The sequence below is a fragment of the Diabrotica virgifera genome, chromosome 3 (assembly GCF_917563875.1).
Source record: "Diabrotica virgifera virgifera chromosome 3, PGI_DIABVI_V3a".
NCBI lineage: Eukaryota > Metazoa > Arthropoda > Insecta > Coleoptera > Chrysomelidae > Diabrotica > Diabrotica virgifera.
Window position 1 is genome coordinate 242,817,758 of NC_065445.1, and position 16,001 is coordinate 242,833,758.

The 16,001-nt window shown below is 33.1% G+C and overlaps 1 protein-coding gene across 1 annotated transcript in view; it reads left to right on the top strand.

Moving 5' to 3' along the window:
• The window catches only part of LOC114337588 (nuclear pore complex protein Nup88), a 579,124-nt gene extending 563,370 nt beyond the window's left edge, over positions 1–15,754 (top strand). The window contains exons 8-13 of the mRNA XM_050646001.1: positions 4,571–4,818; positions 5,805–5,918; positions 7,599–7,825; positions 12,293–12,452; positions 13,250–13,338; positions 15,145–15,754. Of these exons, the coding sequence (XP_050501958.1) occupies positions 4,571–4,818; positions 5,805–5,918; positions 7,599–7,825; positions 12,293–12,452; positions 13,250–13,338; positions 15,145–15,211 (905 nt within the window). The 3' untranslated portion in view covers positions 15,212–15,754. The remainder of the gene's footprint in view (positions 1–4,570; positions 4,819–5,804; positions 5,919–7,598; positions 7,826–12,292; positions 12,453–13,249; positions 13,339–15,144) is intronic.
• Positions 15,755–16,001: the final 247 nt, after the last annotated feature.

Genomic DNA, 16,001 nt, shown 5'->3' on the forward strand with positions numbered 1-16,001 from the left:
GTTATGCGATAAAGTAACCGTTGCCCTACCCAAAACGAACGCCTGTGACCGGTACTAGAAATTTGCAATGGGTGGAATCGATTTATCTCTGGAAGATAAATAAGCATAACAATTTTTGTTTTTCTAAATAGAAGCTTTCCGGAGATATTTAAGAAAAACTAATTACAAGAAGCCATCGTCAAAAGCTCTAGCTCCCTTAGGGAGCATTTTCGGGCTAAGTGAATTGGGTTAAATTGTCTTAAAATTATCTGAGGAATCTCCTGTATTCGTTTGTCGGTAGAGTTTCTGGACACCCTGTATAGTCCAATAATATACATATATGTAAAATAAAATCCCGAATTCAAGTTCACTTTCATATAATAGATATTATCATGTCACTTACAACCTTCTATTTCAGTAAGTATAGCTTTTATATTATAAAATGAAGTATTTAATGTTTTTTTCTTTTAAAATACATAATTAGTACCCGTACTTATTAGTAAGTACTCTATAATATGATTTGGTATTGCATTTGAAAAGGAAACAATAAATATTCAAAATATAGTGGTCGGGATTTTTGCTTATGCCAGGATTGTTGCATGTCGGGATTTTGGCTCTCGGGATTTTGGCTGTCGGGATTTTGGGCGCCACCGGTTTGTGATATGTTCTGTCCACGATATTTTCAAAATTATTCTGTATAGCCACAGCTCGAATGATTCTAGTTTTTTCATTGATGCCGCATTCAAGGTCCAAGCTGCTATTCTATAAAATAAAACAAGGAAGAGAAAACGTAGCACCTAGCCAACCTAACGCTTAACTTAGAACTTCGAATCTCTTGTGCAGAGCACTTTTCTCATTTTGGTAAAATTAGGTCTAGCCTTTTCTCTTCTGATTTTGAGTTCCTGGAAGTTATCATTTGTGGAGTTGATCATTGGTCCAAGATATGCATATTGGTCTACTCGTTCGGCATTGGTTCCGTTTATAAAAAGATCCTCGTTATATCTTTGAGCTTTTGATATTCTCATAAAGTTTGCCTTCTTGACATTCACTGTTAGACCGTATTCTTGTCTATACTCCGCTATTCTGGTCACCAGCCTCTGAATATCCTTAATATTGTTCTTCGGTTGAGATGACAGTGTCACCCGCATATCTAAAGTTGTGAAAGGGAACTCTATTTAAACTCAGAACGCCATTTGTTGATTTCTATACCCACTGAATATATTAAACACGAGGATCCCCTGAGTCTTTTATTGTTCAGCCGGATGATGGATGAAATAATAAGAAAAAGTAAAAACTAAAAATGGATACCAAATGAGAAAAAAAAAGAATGTGTGTGTACTTTGTACATACAGTATTTCTCATGATCATCTTTCAGTGCGTCACAGTTTTTCGATTTCTTTCTAACGCATTAAATTGTATGTGACAGAAAAAAAGGCACGTCGGTGATTACATTTCGTCGGTGATATTTTTATAACATTTCTTCTAGTTATTCTAGTTGTCGATAGATGGCGCCATAATAAAAAAATAATTTTTTTTAATTAGATAATAATATTACAAATATAATCTGTATAATTTATAAGACTATACAAATCAAAGAAAATACCATTTTATAAATGCAAGAAACAGATTTGATTTGTTTTTATTCCAAATTGAAAATAAAATGTGACAACTGTCAGATTTAACTAAAATGTCATGTTAGAATAAATTGTATTATCACGGACTTACCCTTTTTCCTATCATTTGTTACGCACTGAAAAATGATCATGAAAAGGACAATACGTAAGAAGTTATATTATTTATATTATTTATATAATATACTATTATAATATAATCTAACTTCATATTATGATTTCAACGAAATCAATATACCTACAGTCGGAAAAATTAAAGAATACCCATGAACGAACATATAAAACACGCTGTATTTTCCTGTCACCGTGTCACAAGGAAAATTGTCCAGTGCAAGTACATGTAATAATTATTATTACATGTACTTGCGCTGGGCAATTTTTTGTATGACACAGTGACAGGAAAATACAGCGTGTTTTATATGTTCGTTCATGAGTATTCTTTCATTTTTCCTACTGTATCTACTTTAAACAGTTTTTTGTATGGTATTTAAATATTAAACTAATTTTAGAAAGAACAAAAAGAATACCAAAAATTAAAAAAAAAAGAATGTGTGTGTACTTTGTACGCACGTAAGAAGTTATACTTCTATTACATATTATGTGATTTTAACGAAATTGATATAATGTACTTTAAACAGTTTATTTATATTTTATTTAAATAGTAAACTAATTTTAATACTTACTACTTTCCAAAAATTTTTATTAAGACAATACCAAAAAATTAAAAAAAAAATAAAAGAATAAAACGCACACAAACACATTGAAAAATGCCACAAAGAAAAAATGATTTCTGAACGATAAATAATAATTGTTGTCAAAAATTTTAAATACGCATTATCTGAAAAAAAAATATACAACAAATATACTTACAATCATAAAATGCATAAAAAAATAAAAACTTGCATCGGGATTCGAACCCGCGAATTTGGGGGCGCTTTGATTCGTAATCGAAGCCTAGACTCACTCATCCAATTACACATTATTTGTCTTGTGTAAAAATAGGGTAACTGAACGTTTTACTGTTTAACAGTTATTCTGAATTATGTAGTTTGTTCAAATTATGTAGTTTGATTTTTGTGGAAAAAAATATTAAAATATAACAAAACAGTAAGAAAACAATATATTAGATGAAGATTGGTAGAACTTTTGTTGGTAATCAAATTAAGTATGTAAATCAAAGCATTACATACCTACTAGATAAATAAATCTACGCCAAAAAATCATAATTTAAAAATAAAAATCGGACCTAATTTCGGATTTCTCTCTAAAATCCCCATTCTTGAGAAAATAAATGTATTCCAACCTAATCCAAATGTATAATTACAATATGATTATAATAAAAACTACTTACCAAATTAGAATGAGTTTTCCTTGTCCAAAATAGTCCAAAAATCCAAAAATATATATGAAAACTATTTAAAAAGGCAGTATAACTATTAACTAACTTTTGTTTGTTGTTTCTTTTCCCACAAATTTCAAAACGCAACAACCATAAATAATCAAACCACAGCTGTGCCACAGCCGCCATATTGAATAATTTTTGACATGTCATTTGAACATCCAATCAGAACAAAGTTATAATGCGACTGCGCCCAGATTGAAGGTTTTAATCATATTAAAATTCACCCTCATATCGCGCCTAAGAAGTATAACTTCAAAAATATGACTTTGTCCGGATTTGAACAGGGGAGCTCCTCGATCCCTAGGCGAATGCTCTACCGATCAGCTACCACCGTTTTTGTATTCAGTCGATCATTTCTCGGACATAATTACAATCACGGTGACAGATACATTAATTATAATAAATATATAATAAATATAATAATATAATAAATAATTTATAACATAAAAATTATAATAAATATATTTACTAAAAACACTAATAATATATTCTTTTCACACACCTTATTTGCGCTACATATCTTAAAAGATGTAGCGACTAATACCATACTGTCGGTGTGCGCATGCGCCAGGGAATGTAAAAATTCACCCTCGTGCCTAAAAAAGTATAACTTCAAAAACGACTTAAAATAATCTGCTATGCAGACGTTGCAATCTCTCAAAGTGAAGATGATTTACAACATATGCTGCACCAATTTAATATAACCACTAGAAAATTTAACATCTTAATTTCCCCAAAAAAGACAAAATGCATGGTTATAACTGCACATCCAATAAGATGTAAATTAGAGCTGAACAGTTACACATATAATAGAACAAGTGATGGAGTTTAAGTATTTATTCATCACACTATAGCTACGGAAAGCTCGATCACGTAAGATCAAGTGAATAGAGCAAACAAAGCAGCAGGTTGCCTGAATGAAACAACAATGAGAAATAAAAATATCGGAAAAGAAATGAAAGGCAGAAATTACAAAACAGTCATCAGATGACTAATGATATATGCGGCAGAAACACGACGTGACACAGAGAAGACAAAAGATTGCTCGAAACGACAGAGATGAAAACCCTTCGAAAAATCGACGGTAAGACACTATAGGACAGGGATTTTAGATATACGATGAAGATGCAAGGGAGAGAACTTTAATAATTGGGTAAGAAACACAAGAGTAGACTGGAATTACCACATATGCTGAATGTCAACAAATAGAGTAGTAAGGACGGCGAGAGACGGTTCCCCAATGTGAAGAAGACCAGTGGGAACGATAGAACCACAACTTACTGGAGGTACATTGAAAAAACAGACAGAATTATGTCTATACAAAAAGAAGAAGAATAAAACTGAATATATTGAACAATTAGAAGCAATATTGCCTAAACAATTGCCAAATATTTTTGAAGTTAATGCTTATCACTTCACTAATTACTCCAGTTTGGTCTATTCCTAGTGTTTTCGAGTAATTATTATTGCTCAAAAACTTACCCGTATCAGCGCACCATATTATAATACCGATATCCAATTTTTTAGTCACGTAATGATTTGATATTTATTATTATAGCCGTGGACCCAACATCCGACATATTTATCGAACCCAGTAAGGCTGAGTATTTGGTATGTACAAAAAAGGCGTCATCTCCCGAGAGCATACCTGTAATAGGTTTTGCGTTGTACTATGAACCCACATCGATTATTACCCTGCTCGGTGATGGTAGATTGGTCACCCTTGGAATACTATTGAGCACTAATCTACCGAATATTGAAGATTTGAAGATCTCGGATAATACTGTGGTATCTCCTTTAAAAAAGGTAAGTTTCATATTATTTGTATAGTAGTTATGGTAACTCTGTTATAATATGCTTTGTGCAGGAAGTCTTCGAAAAAAAATACGCATCATAATAACTCAGCCAAAGTATCCAAAACATATACATGATTTCATCATCATCATCATTCTGTTTGCCTTTATCCCTATGCTGGGTTGTCTTCCCTAATTACATTTCTCCAGAAGTTTCTCTCTTGGGTCATACCAATATTTATATCCTGCCTCCCAGAAACTTTCAGATCATCATTTCTTTCTATTGGGTGATTAACTTCTCAACGTTGAACATTCCCGAACGATCTCTCTCATATTAGCATCAATTGGTGCCACCCACAGACTTCCCCTAATATTCTTCTTGATTTTATCCATTTTGTCACTACACTCATCCATCTAAACATGCACATTTTCGCCACATGCATTCGTTGTTCCTCTTTCTTTTTAAATGCCCATCGTTCAATTCCTTACTGCATATCTGTTTTATAACATTCTTTTTTTAGAATTTGCTCTTCAGTTTCATTGGAATCGCTGTCACACAACACATCACGCATTTCCTTCCGCTTCATCCATCCCATGCACCATAATTCTACTGCATGCATCTCCATCTATTTCCCCATTACCCTGCAATACCGATCCTAGGTACTTAAATCATTTCACCATCCAAATTTGTCATTTTATTGGCAGTAACTCCATCTTTAAATAAATATTCCAAATATTATGTTTTTGTCTCACTTTGTTTTTTAAATCTTTTTCCTCAAGAGCTTGGCTCCACTAATTCAATTTTTGTTGCTTTCACTATTTTCTACTAATATTACATCATCATCGTATATTAAGACCAGAGAGTGTTACTCTGTAGTTTCGCGCATTTGTCGTTTTTAGTAAATGAATTTGAAAATTCTATATACTTTCTAGACATACATAATGACGCCCAGGTGGCAAGATTAGCATAATAAAACAATATAGAAACTTGGTTTTTAGATGCTGCAAGAACCATTCACGCAATATATAGAGTCAATACTAAAGAAGACGTCTACACATCCTGTTTTAAAATTGCAACAACCAAAAGAAGGAACTCAAGAAGAATGTTATGAGGTAAGTATCAATTTTTTATGATATTTTATAAATAATACTAAATAATCTAACAATAAAACACTGAAAACTTTTGTTTTCAATACTTCCACAAAATGTATTATAAATTAATATCACTACAGCTTGTTCGGCAAAGTGCTCTTCTCAACTGATGAGAAAGATAAGACAGAATATTAAGAAACTACTGAAATATTAAATGGCAGCATTGATAAAGACTATCACCAATAATTAAAAAAAAAATAGAAAACCAATAAAATGCCGTAAGAATGCAGAACTAGCGAACTAATCATACTATTCAAAAAATTGGAGAAAAAATAGTCAAAAACGTTAAATACTACCCTGAATCTTACAATTAATTACTCAAAGTTGTGCAAGAGAACTTAAAATATAATCCACCTTCTATTTAATCTTCTTCTTTAAGTACCGTGCCCAAAGTTTAGGCTTCCATGACAATTTACCGATATCGTTCTCGATCTTGTGCGGCATGTAATAGTTGATCTGCTGATAAGCCAGTCCATTGACGAAGGTTTCGGAGCCATGACTATTTCTTTCGACCAATTCCTCTTTTTCCGTCGATCTTTCCATTGAGTATTAACTGCAGCATCCTGTATCTGCTACCTCTCATTATATGCCCCAGGTATTAAAGTTTTCTCTTTTTTATTATCTTCATCAAGTCACCTTCGCCTTGACCTACTCCGTTTAAGACTTCTCTGTTTGAAATGCGTTGAAGATATTCTGAGTATTCTACGATACGACCACATCTCGAAGGCTTCTAATTTGTGCATCTATTTAATAGAGAAGTTCATATGATATCATAAAAACTATTAAAAACATTTACAAAAACAATAAAATGGAAATGAGAATAGATTGACAACTTACAGTACCTATAGACATAGACAACGGAATAATACAGACTCTTTAAACCATCTTTAACCTCTTCAATTTAATCATGGATACAGTCATCAAAAGTGTCAACAAAACCAGAGAATACAGGAAGAGGATTTATGATGAAAACAAAGGGAGCACGCTCACTCCTGATGAAAGATTTGATGCAGAATAGATGTTAGTTACGTTTGTACGACATAGTGGCTAAATGCACAAATTAGTGAAAGTTACAACAAAAATATTAATCTTGGTACACGAAACCAAACTCTTAGCTGGATATTATTTTTGTTTTAACGATATAGTGGGAAAGATAATTACGTTTTTAAACATTTGTCACAGACTACAAAATGGTATGCCAGAATGGATTGAACAGTCTATGGGAACGCGATCTTTAACATTACCAAAGCTTTACTCTCTGTTAGACAGGAAGAGGATATTGCGTGGATTTTATTTCTCGTGGCACAATAAATTCACAGTGTATTGTTAATATTACAAAACTGAAATCTGTGGAACATGTTTTAGTATGTTAAGTTACAAAACCATTTTGCTTCATCTAGTGCTAGTCCGAAAATTGGTAATTCAAAATCTCAATGCGTTGTTTAACTGTACCGTACCAAGAATTACAATAAGATTAAAATTACAGTGTCCTCTTATCAGGAATCAGATTTGTGTGCAATCTAGGAAATGAGAGTAGCAGATTTCCATGTAAAAATACCCGTTGTTGTATAGTGGATCTAAGTTTGTTTTTATTTTTACTAGACAAGAAGCATCCAACTAAAGATATTTTTTTACTTGTAGCTTCTTCAAAGAACAGCCCAATGTTTTAGAGATGAATATTTCAAGAACCACATAAAAGTAAAGGATGAGTTAGAGAAGCGAATCAAGACATTAACTATAATGAAAAGAAACCAACAAAATGAAATCGAAAATATGAAACTTGAAAGAGAAATGCTTCGAGATAAAGCGAGTAATTTAGCGGAGAAGTATGAAGACATTAAAGATAAGCAAGATGAACTTTTAAAGAAGTAAGTATATCTATAAAAAAAGTCTCTAGCCGTCTTGATCATTCCAGGCGTCTTCATATATGCCTCGTTCTTACAAATCTTCTTCAAGTGCCATCTCCGCGACGGACTTCGGCAATCATCATAGCTATTCGGATTTTAGAGACGACTGCTCTAAAAAGTTCACTTGATGTACATCCGTACCATTGTTTCAGGTTGCGCAGCCACGATATACTACGTCTCCCTATACTTCTTTTTCCTTGTATCTTTCCATGCATAATGAGTTGGAGCAAGTTGTATCTCTCTCCACGTGTAATATGTCTGAGATATTTCAATTTTCTGGTTTTTATTGTATTTAAAACTTTCATTTCTTTATTCATCTTTTTCAGAATATCTTATCTTATTCCAGTTTTTTCATTGACGCAGTTTTCAAGGTCGAAGCTTCCATTCCATAAAACGAAGGCAAGACAACGTAGGACCTATCCAACCTAACTCTTAGCTCTAGCTTTTTCTATTCTACTTTTAATTTCCTGGAAGTGATCATTTGTGGAGTTGATCATTGTTCCAATGTATGCATACTGTCTACTCGTTCGAAATGGGTTCCGCTTGTAAGGAGATTCTCGTTATTTCTTTGAGTTTTAAATATTCTCATAAATTCTGTCTTCTTCATGTTCATTGTTAGACTGTATTAAATGTATTCGGCTAAACAGCGTTTCTCACCGTTTTACCATTTGCGCCCCAATTTTCCATAATTATTTTCACCGCGCCCCCCTCCCCCTCGTTCAATAACAATATACTATGCAATAATAATATATCTTGAGCAGCATGAAACCTAATAAACTAAAAAGACATTGGGAAACGCTTCATAGTTAGGACATTAACAAACCCCGAGAATTCTTTGAGTTAAAATTAAAATGGTGTAAAAAGCAAAAATTAGTTTTAGTAAAAACTTTGACTGTGAATGGAATAGCTTTACTTGCCTCTTATAAAGTCTGATATTAAATAGCCAGATCTAAAAAGTCTAACACTATTGGTGAAGATCTTATATTACGTGAAGATCTTATACTACCAACTGCAATCAGAATTGTAGAAACTGTGTTTGGAGATAATTTTGCTAAAAAATTGGGGTGTATACCTCTATCGAATGATACTGTTGCCCGCCGAATTGGTGATATAGCTGAATATGTACAGGATCAGCTAATCAGGAAGTTGCGTGAAAAGCTGTTTTCGATTCAGCTTGATGAGACAACAGTAGCAATAAATATGCTCATTTTATTGCCTACGTTCGATTTTGTGATGGCAGATCAGTAGTAGAACTACTTTTCTGCAAACCAATAAAATTGATAGCAAAGTCGCTTGAATTATTTGCTATGTTAAACGATTATATAAATGAAGCAAAAATAGAGACACTGTATGATCAACAGAGAAGCTCTGGCTTGAATATTGTGCTAACTACGGTTGTAACAATAGTTAATATTCTACATAAAAATGAGACCTTTGAAAACTAGAATCTTTTCTGTACTTTGCAAAGACATGGATGCAGTACATTCAGCATTATTATTTTATTGTGAGGCAAGCTGGTTATTACGTGGGAAATTTTTACAACGTGTTTTGAATTAAGACATGAAATCGCCATTTTTCTAGAAGAAGAAAAGAGGCCGCAAGCCTAGATGTTGCACGATGGTTTATTTTTGATGAAATTGAGTTACTTGGTTGATATATTCGAGAAACTAAATATTTTGAACTTACAACTTCAAGGGGCCAATACACATATATTTGATACGAATGATAAAGTTACCGCTTTCTGTAGAAAATTGAAATTGTGGAGCAGAAATTTAAAGCAAAAAACCTAGAAATATTTGAAAATGTGGATGAATGTTTTAAAACTTACCAGGCTGAAGAGTAACACGTGAAAGTTGTTTTTGTAACCATTGAAAATCATTTAGCAATGCTGACAAAAAATTTTAAAGATATTTTTCTGCCGACGACCAATTAATACGTACCTAATAGTTATGAGTGGGTCGGGAATCCGTTTCAAATTACACCCGAAGACCTCTCTACTGCAGAAGAAGAAACCTTCATAGACTTCACAGCAAATGCCCAAATAAAGAAACAGTTTAATATTAGAGCCCTCTTTGAATTTTGGGCAGGGGTAAATGATGAGTTTTCTGCACTGAAAATCAGAGCGTTCCGTATACTATTACCGTTTTCACCATCCTACCTTTGCGAAACAGGATTTTCCGCGATGGTTGCTTTAAAGACCAAATATAGATCGCAACTAAATATAGAGAAAGAACTGTGAGCGTCTATTTCTAATATTACACCCTGTTTCGATAAGCTCAAAATAGGCCAAAGGAAGGGGAAATAGGTTTTGGGCCAAAATAGGCCCAAGGAAGTCACTAATTTACATTAAAGTTGTTGATTTAGTATTCAGTGCTCATAACTATGTATAGCTCCTTGTTCATGGGTATTTTATTTTTTTGTTTGTCAGAATTTTGTTTTGCTTTGGTTTTAGTAAATTAGTCAATGTTTTAGGTGTTTTTTTTTTTATATTTTCACGCCCCCCATTGCTAAAAGCACGCCCCCCTAGGGGGCGCGCCCCACAGGTTGAGAATCACTGGGCTAAGATGACAGTGTCATCCGCATATCTAATGTTGTTAATGGACACTCCATTTACCTTTATTCCAGCTGTTTCACCCTCAAAAGGATTTTTTTGGGATCTCTTCCGAGTAGGCATTAAAAAGAATTGACGATAATACGCATCCCTGTCTCACCCCATCCCATGTCTCTTTAGAATGAGAGTTTGCAAAATAGCTTCAATAGTCGGTTTTTCAGAAGCCATAACTCCTTTAAAAATGCACAAAAAGCTTTAATTTCGCTTGAGAATAGGGACAATATGTATTCTTCTTCTTCTTGATGTGCCTATCTGTGACGAATGTTGGCGATCATCATGGCAATCTTTATTTTATCTGCAGCAACGCGGAAAAGCTGCACGGATGTTGTATTGAACCAGGTTCTGAGGTTCTTTAACCAGGATGTTCTTCTTCTTCCTGGACCTCGCTTTCCAAATATTTTTCCTTTCAGGATGGCTTGTAGGAGGACATATCTGTCGGTTCTTCCTCATTCTTCTAGGACCTCTTCATTTGTGACCCGGTCAGTCTACGGAATTTTAAGAATTCTAAGCACATATCTTTCGTTCAAGGTCCATAATTCAACCCCATAAAAAAGACAGGGAAGACGTAGCATCCTTACAGCATTCTTACTTTTATACCAAGGGAAAAGTTGTGGCTTTTGAAAAATGCTCCCATCCGGTTGAAGGTGTATCTAGCTTTTCCGATGCGCGCTCTTATCTCTTGGTTGTTGCTATATGTATTCAGCTATAAATATTTCAAGAACTTTCACTTAATCGATATTGCAAAATTGAAATTGTTTATCTTTACAAGGTTATTTCTGTGGCGACATGCTTTAATTACTATTTTTGCTAATTTTATTTTTAATAACTTTTCTCGAAACGGTCATATAAATTCACATCTAATTCACAACCAGATGCTAAGAAGTTTTACGAAACGAAATGTATCCCTAACCATAATATGTTTTTGGTGTGTTCAGTTTAATAAACTGAATTCGCCATAAATTAATTACCTTATCAGACTTTATGTTGTTCTGAAGTTATTTCTTTGTGGCATTTTTATAATTAAGTATTTTCTATGGGAAACAAGCCACAATTTTACCAAAAAAAAAATGAATTCATTAACGCTTTGAAGCCCAAATCGGGTTTCGCTGTCAAAATACTACTGTATTTTGTATTTTGACAGCGAAACCCGATTTGGGCTTCGAAGCGTTAATGAATTCATATTTTTTTGTAAAATTGTGGCTTGTTTCCCATAGAAAATGCTTAATTATCAGACTTTATATCAACTTTTTAAAATACAGAAAGGTTCTCAACTTTTAAAACGCCAGATGTAGTAATTTATTGCCTTTTCTAGCCATATTGTAGAAACACAAACATATTAGCGTTTGTGGTTTTTTTTCAGCCACAGTGAGTCAATACACAACCACGGGTCGATTTAAAACCTTCCGTAGGCAGTCACACCCCAGCGGGTGTCGGGATAGACGCGGTGCGTCAACGACACACCCTTTCAAGATATAAGCAAAACGCGTCTTTTTATCGACACAAATAAATATATTATTGTTCATTGGTTACACTTATTTTTAATTGATTCCGTAACCTACCATCGGAACATTTCTTTATTATTATCTACGCCAATCTTCGTAGGCTTCTAATAATAATGCCATAATTCTTAGCTGAATATAATCAATAGCTGTGATTTTTTCCCTATTCGCTGCAATAAATTTTTTTGAGCATGTTTAGAAAAGTTAATAATCGTTTTCAAAAAATCTACTTTTGAAGTTATTTTTGCAATAATTAAGCAACAAATTAACAAACATAATTTAATTTGTTATAAATAACTTTTTATTTGTTATTTGTAGGTCCGAAAACTTGTTGATGTTAGTTTCACGTAGAAGAAGTTCACCTTCAGCTGCAGAGCAGGAATTCATTAAAGAGCTGGACGACTGCAGTCGTAAAATCGCAATGTATCATGACAGGATCGATAAAGTAAAGAACAAATTGAAGTACCAGCAAATACAGGTAAAAAACATTTCGGAACATATCCAAAGAAATATTAATTTTCAGAAAGAAGAATACTTAAATATTCCATCCATCCATCCAATGGCACTACAGCCCAAATCGAGCCTTGGCCTCCTTCAATAAGCTTCTCCAATCATTTCGATTTACCGCTGTTCTTTTCCATGACCGCGTTCCCAGGAAGGTCCTGGCATCCTCATCGACTTCGTCTTCCCATCTCTTTTTAGGTCTTCCAACAGGTCTTCTTCCCTGCATTCTTGCATTCAGCAATTTTCTGGGGATTCTATTCTCATGCATGCGGACCACGTGCCCTGCCCACCGTAATCTCTGCAGTTTAGTGTGTTGTGCTAGAGTTGGTTCGCTATATTGCTCGTATATTTCTCTATTATACCTAATTCGCCAGTTGTTATTTTCACTTATTGGGCCCAGTATCCTACGTAATACTTTTCTTTCAAACACATCTAATGCATTGGCAGATTTCTGTGTCACCACCCATGTTTCGCAGCCATAACTTACTATGGGCCTGATTATTGTTTTATATACCCGGAGTTTTGTTTTCCGGTGTACGTCTCGCGATTTGAATATGTGGCCCATCGCGAAATAGGCTTTACTTGATATTACTTGAATATTAGCTACAACTAAACCGAAAACGTTATTAAGTTTTATTGGAAGTTTTTTCTTTTTCAACGTAATCTCCCTTTCTTAATATTCTTCTTTTTTGTCTTCTTACAGCAGGCCAGATACTGCGTATCTGGCCTGACACCTCTATTTGATCTGATAATTTTTTTTTCTTATTTTAGATGGAAAACTGGAAATCCCAGGAAGTTAAAAAGATTGGAACTATTAACGAAAAACATATATCTACTATCAAAACTAATCTAACGGACACGTAAGTTGTATAACAGTATTATTTGAGTACTTGATAATACAATTTTTTATGTAAAACTTTCATTGATCACATTGTAAAACAAGTAAAAACAAAAAAAGGATACCAAAGTAGAGTAGCGCGGGATGCCTCAACGCACAATATAGAGAAACAGATTCTTGAAAACACCAATAAAATCGCGAATATACAAATCTGTAATCCGACCTGTCATGACATATATCGCAGAAACAAGACCAGACACAAGCACGACAAGAAGCTATTTGGTAACAAATCGAATGATTATCCTAAGAAGAATAGCCGAAAAAACATTACTAGATAGAACAAGGAGTAATGAGGTTAAAAGAATCAACAATATAAATGAATAGGTGCAAGGAAGAAAAAGAGAATGGAACAGCCGTATCAGTCGAATGGCGGAGAACAGAGTAGTTAGAATAGCCCAGGAAAAGTCCCTAATTGGAAGAAAAAGCACAGTTCGTTCACGGAAAAGGGTTAATACTCATCTGCGAACATTCAAGGATGAACAGGCAAAAGTGCTGAACAGCTTTTTCAAAAGGAAGTTTTGCTATAGTGATAGCCAACGTCTGGGAGACCGGACAAAACACTTGAAAGAATAATTATTTATTGTCGTCCATTATTTAATAACGGTATCTTTAAAAAAAATTCTATTATTCATTTTATAGAGCGCTTTGTATTATGTACCATCCCAGGCAACCAAATAACGTTTACAAAACGTTGAAAAGACGTCATAATTATCACCAGACCACGTCAGTTTATCACTTTTTTCGACGTCGAAAGTCAGGTGAATTTGTCCCACCATAATTGACGTCATTTTTAGCACGTCTTGAATACGTGATATCAAAAACGTAGTTATTATGTCGTTTTTTAGATTATTTTTCGTTTTATGGTTTTAAAGATACACAATATTTATTCGTATGGGCATTGTTGGTATTGCAATTTTTCATTTAACCGTTTTAAATTTAGCACATAGGCTAAAAGTAAAACCAAATGGAAGACTCTCTAAAATGTATAGAATATAGAATTACAATACCCTTAATGCAACATACCTATATAGAATTTTTACTTTTTATATATACTTACTGTGCCAAACTTGAAACAACATATAACTAATAAATTTATTAACTTTATTTAATTAAACTCGATAACACATTTTCAAGAACAATTATTGCATTAGACTAACTCACTTGAGAAAAACGAATGAAAATCTCTTAATTAACACGTTTCTTCAACTAAATATCTAAATGAAAAGTCTTATTTTACCATACAAAGCACGTAAACAATAAATGAAAAACTTCTTATGGAAATTGTTTGGAGTCATAAGCATTAAGTCTGTAATAATCTCCTCTCAATTTTGTGACGTCGGATCTAGGCTGTCTGGAATGAAAACGTGTTTTTAGACGTATTTTAACGTCATTAATCTTACGTATTTAAAATCACCCACAAAAGACGTTTATACGACGTATTATTCAAACACGTGTATATATTCAACCAAAAACTGACGTTTCCTCGACGTTCTTGACGTCACTTTTGTTTTGTGAAGAAAAAAGTGCAAGATTTTCTAATGAAAAATTCAACTGATGAATTAAGAATGTAATAATAATCTTATAATAAATGATGTCCAGAATTTTTAAATGATGAATGTATTCGAGCAAACTGTTTAAAACAGCAGTTGATAGAATTAATTGGAACTTTATAGTCGCTAGGATATAAAGAGGATATTTAACATGCCTTTATTTTTTGTTTAAGTTTTTTTTTCATTTATATTTATGATATTTATTTAAAATGTTTCAGGACGAAGAAAATTACAGAAATGGTCAGAAAGATAAACGAATACAAAATACAACTGGATTTACAATGATTTGTGTCCTATAAATGTCTTTCAGTGTCGAAATAAAAAAAATACTTACAAATAAATAAATAAATAATACAGTTATTCAATAGTCATCAGTGTTTCCATTTAGGTTTATTTAGTTAATATTATAATTTTTCTACGATTGTACCAAAAGTAAATGATTTGAAGGTTTATACAATAAAAAAAGTATTTAGGTTAATTGCTTTTGTATCCAATGTTGTTTTTGTTTTTGTGTCTTAGCAATTTTGTATGCTTTAAATTTTGACAATTAAAAATTTGGTGAATGCACCAATCGAATTTTTTAAAAGACTGGCGAGGGAGCCAGGTCTAAGTTCCAAATCTAATAAACATGTAATAATCAGATTCAACTGCATGATTCGTTTAAAAATAAAGTACATAAAGTCATAAGCTATTAAGAAGAGAGCAGTATCACCATCCATAATAAATTTAATTTTACATTAGTTACTGGCATAAATGTTGTTTAAAGTAGGAAAAATAACAATGTAAATGATTTTAACGTTTGTACAATAAAATAAATATTTCCAATAATTTCATGCGTTTGTTTAAACCAGAGGTCCCCAAACTATTTTTTCTCGTAGACCACTTTAAAAAATATACTGGTTTCGGTGGACCCATGCTGCTACATTTTTATCATATTCCCAAAACTCGTCCCAAATGTGAAGATCCATTCCCAAAATACATGTTCTTCTATTTGGCTGAAAATTTGCCCACAGATAGCCAAAACACAGGACTCTAAGTGGCTAAAAGAATCTGTATAGTTTTACTATACCAGTAT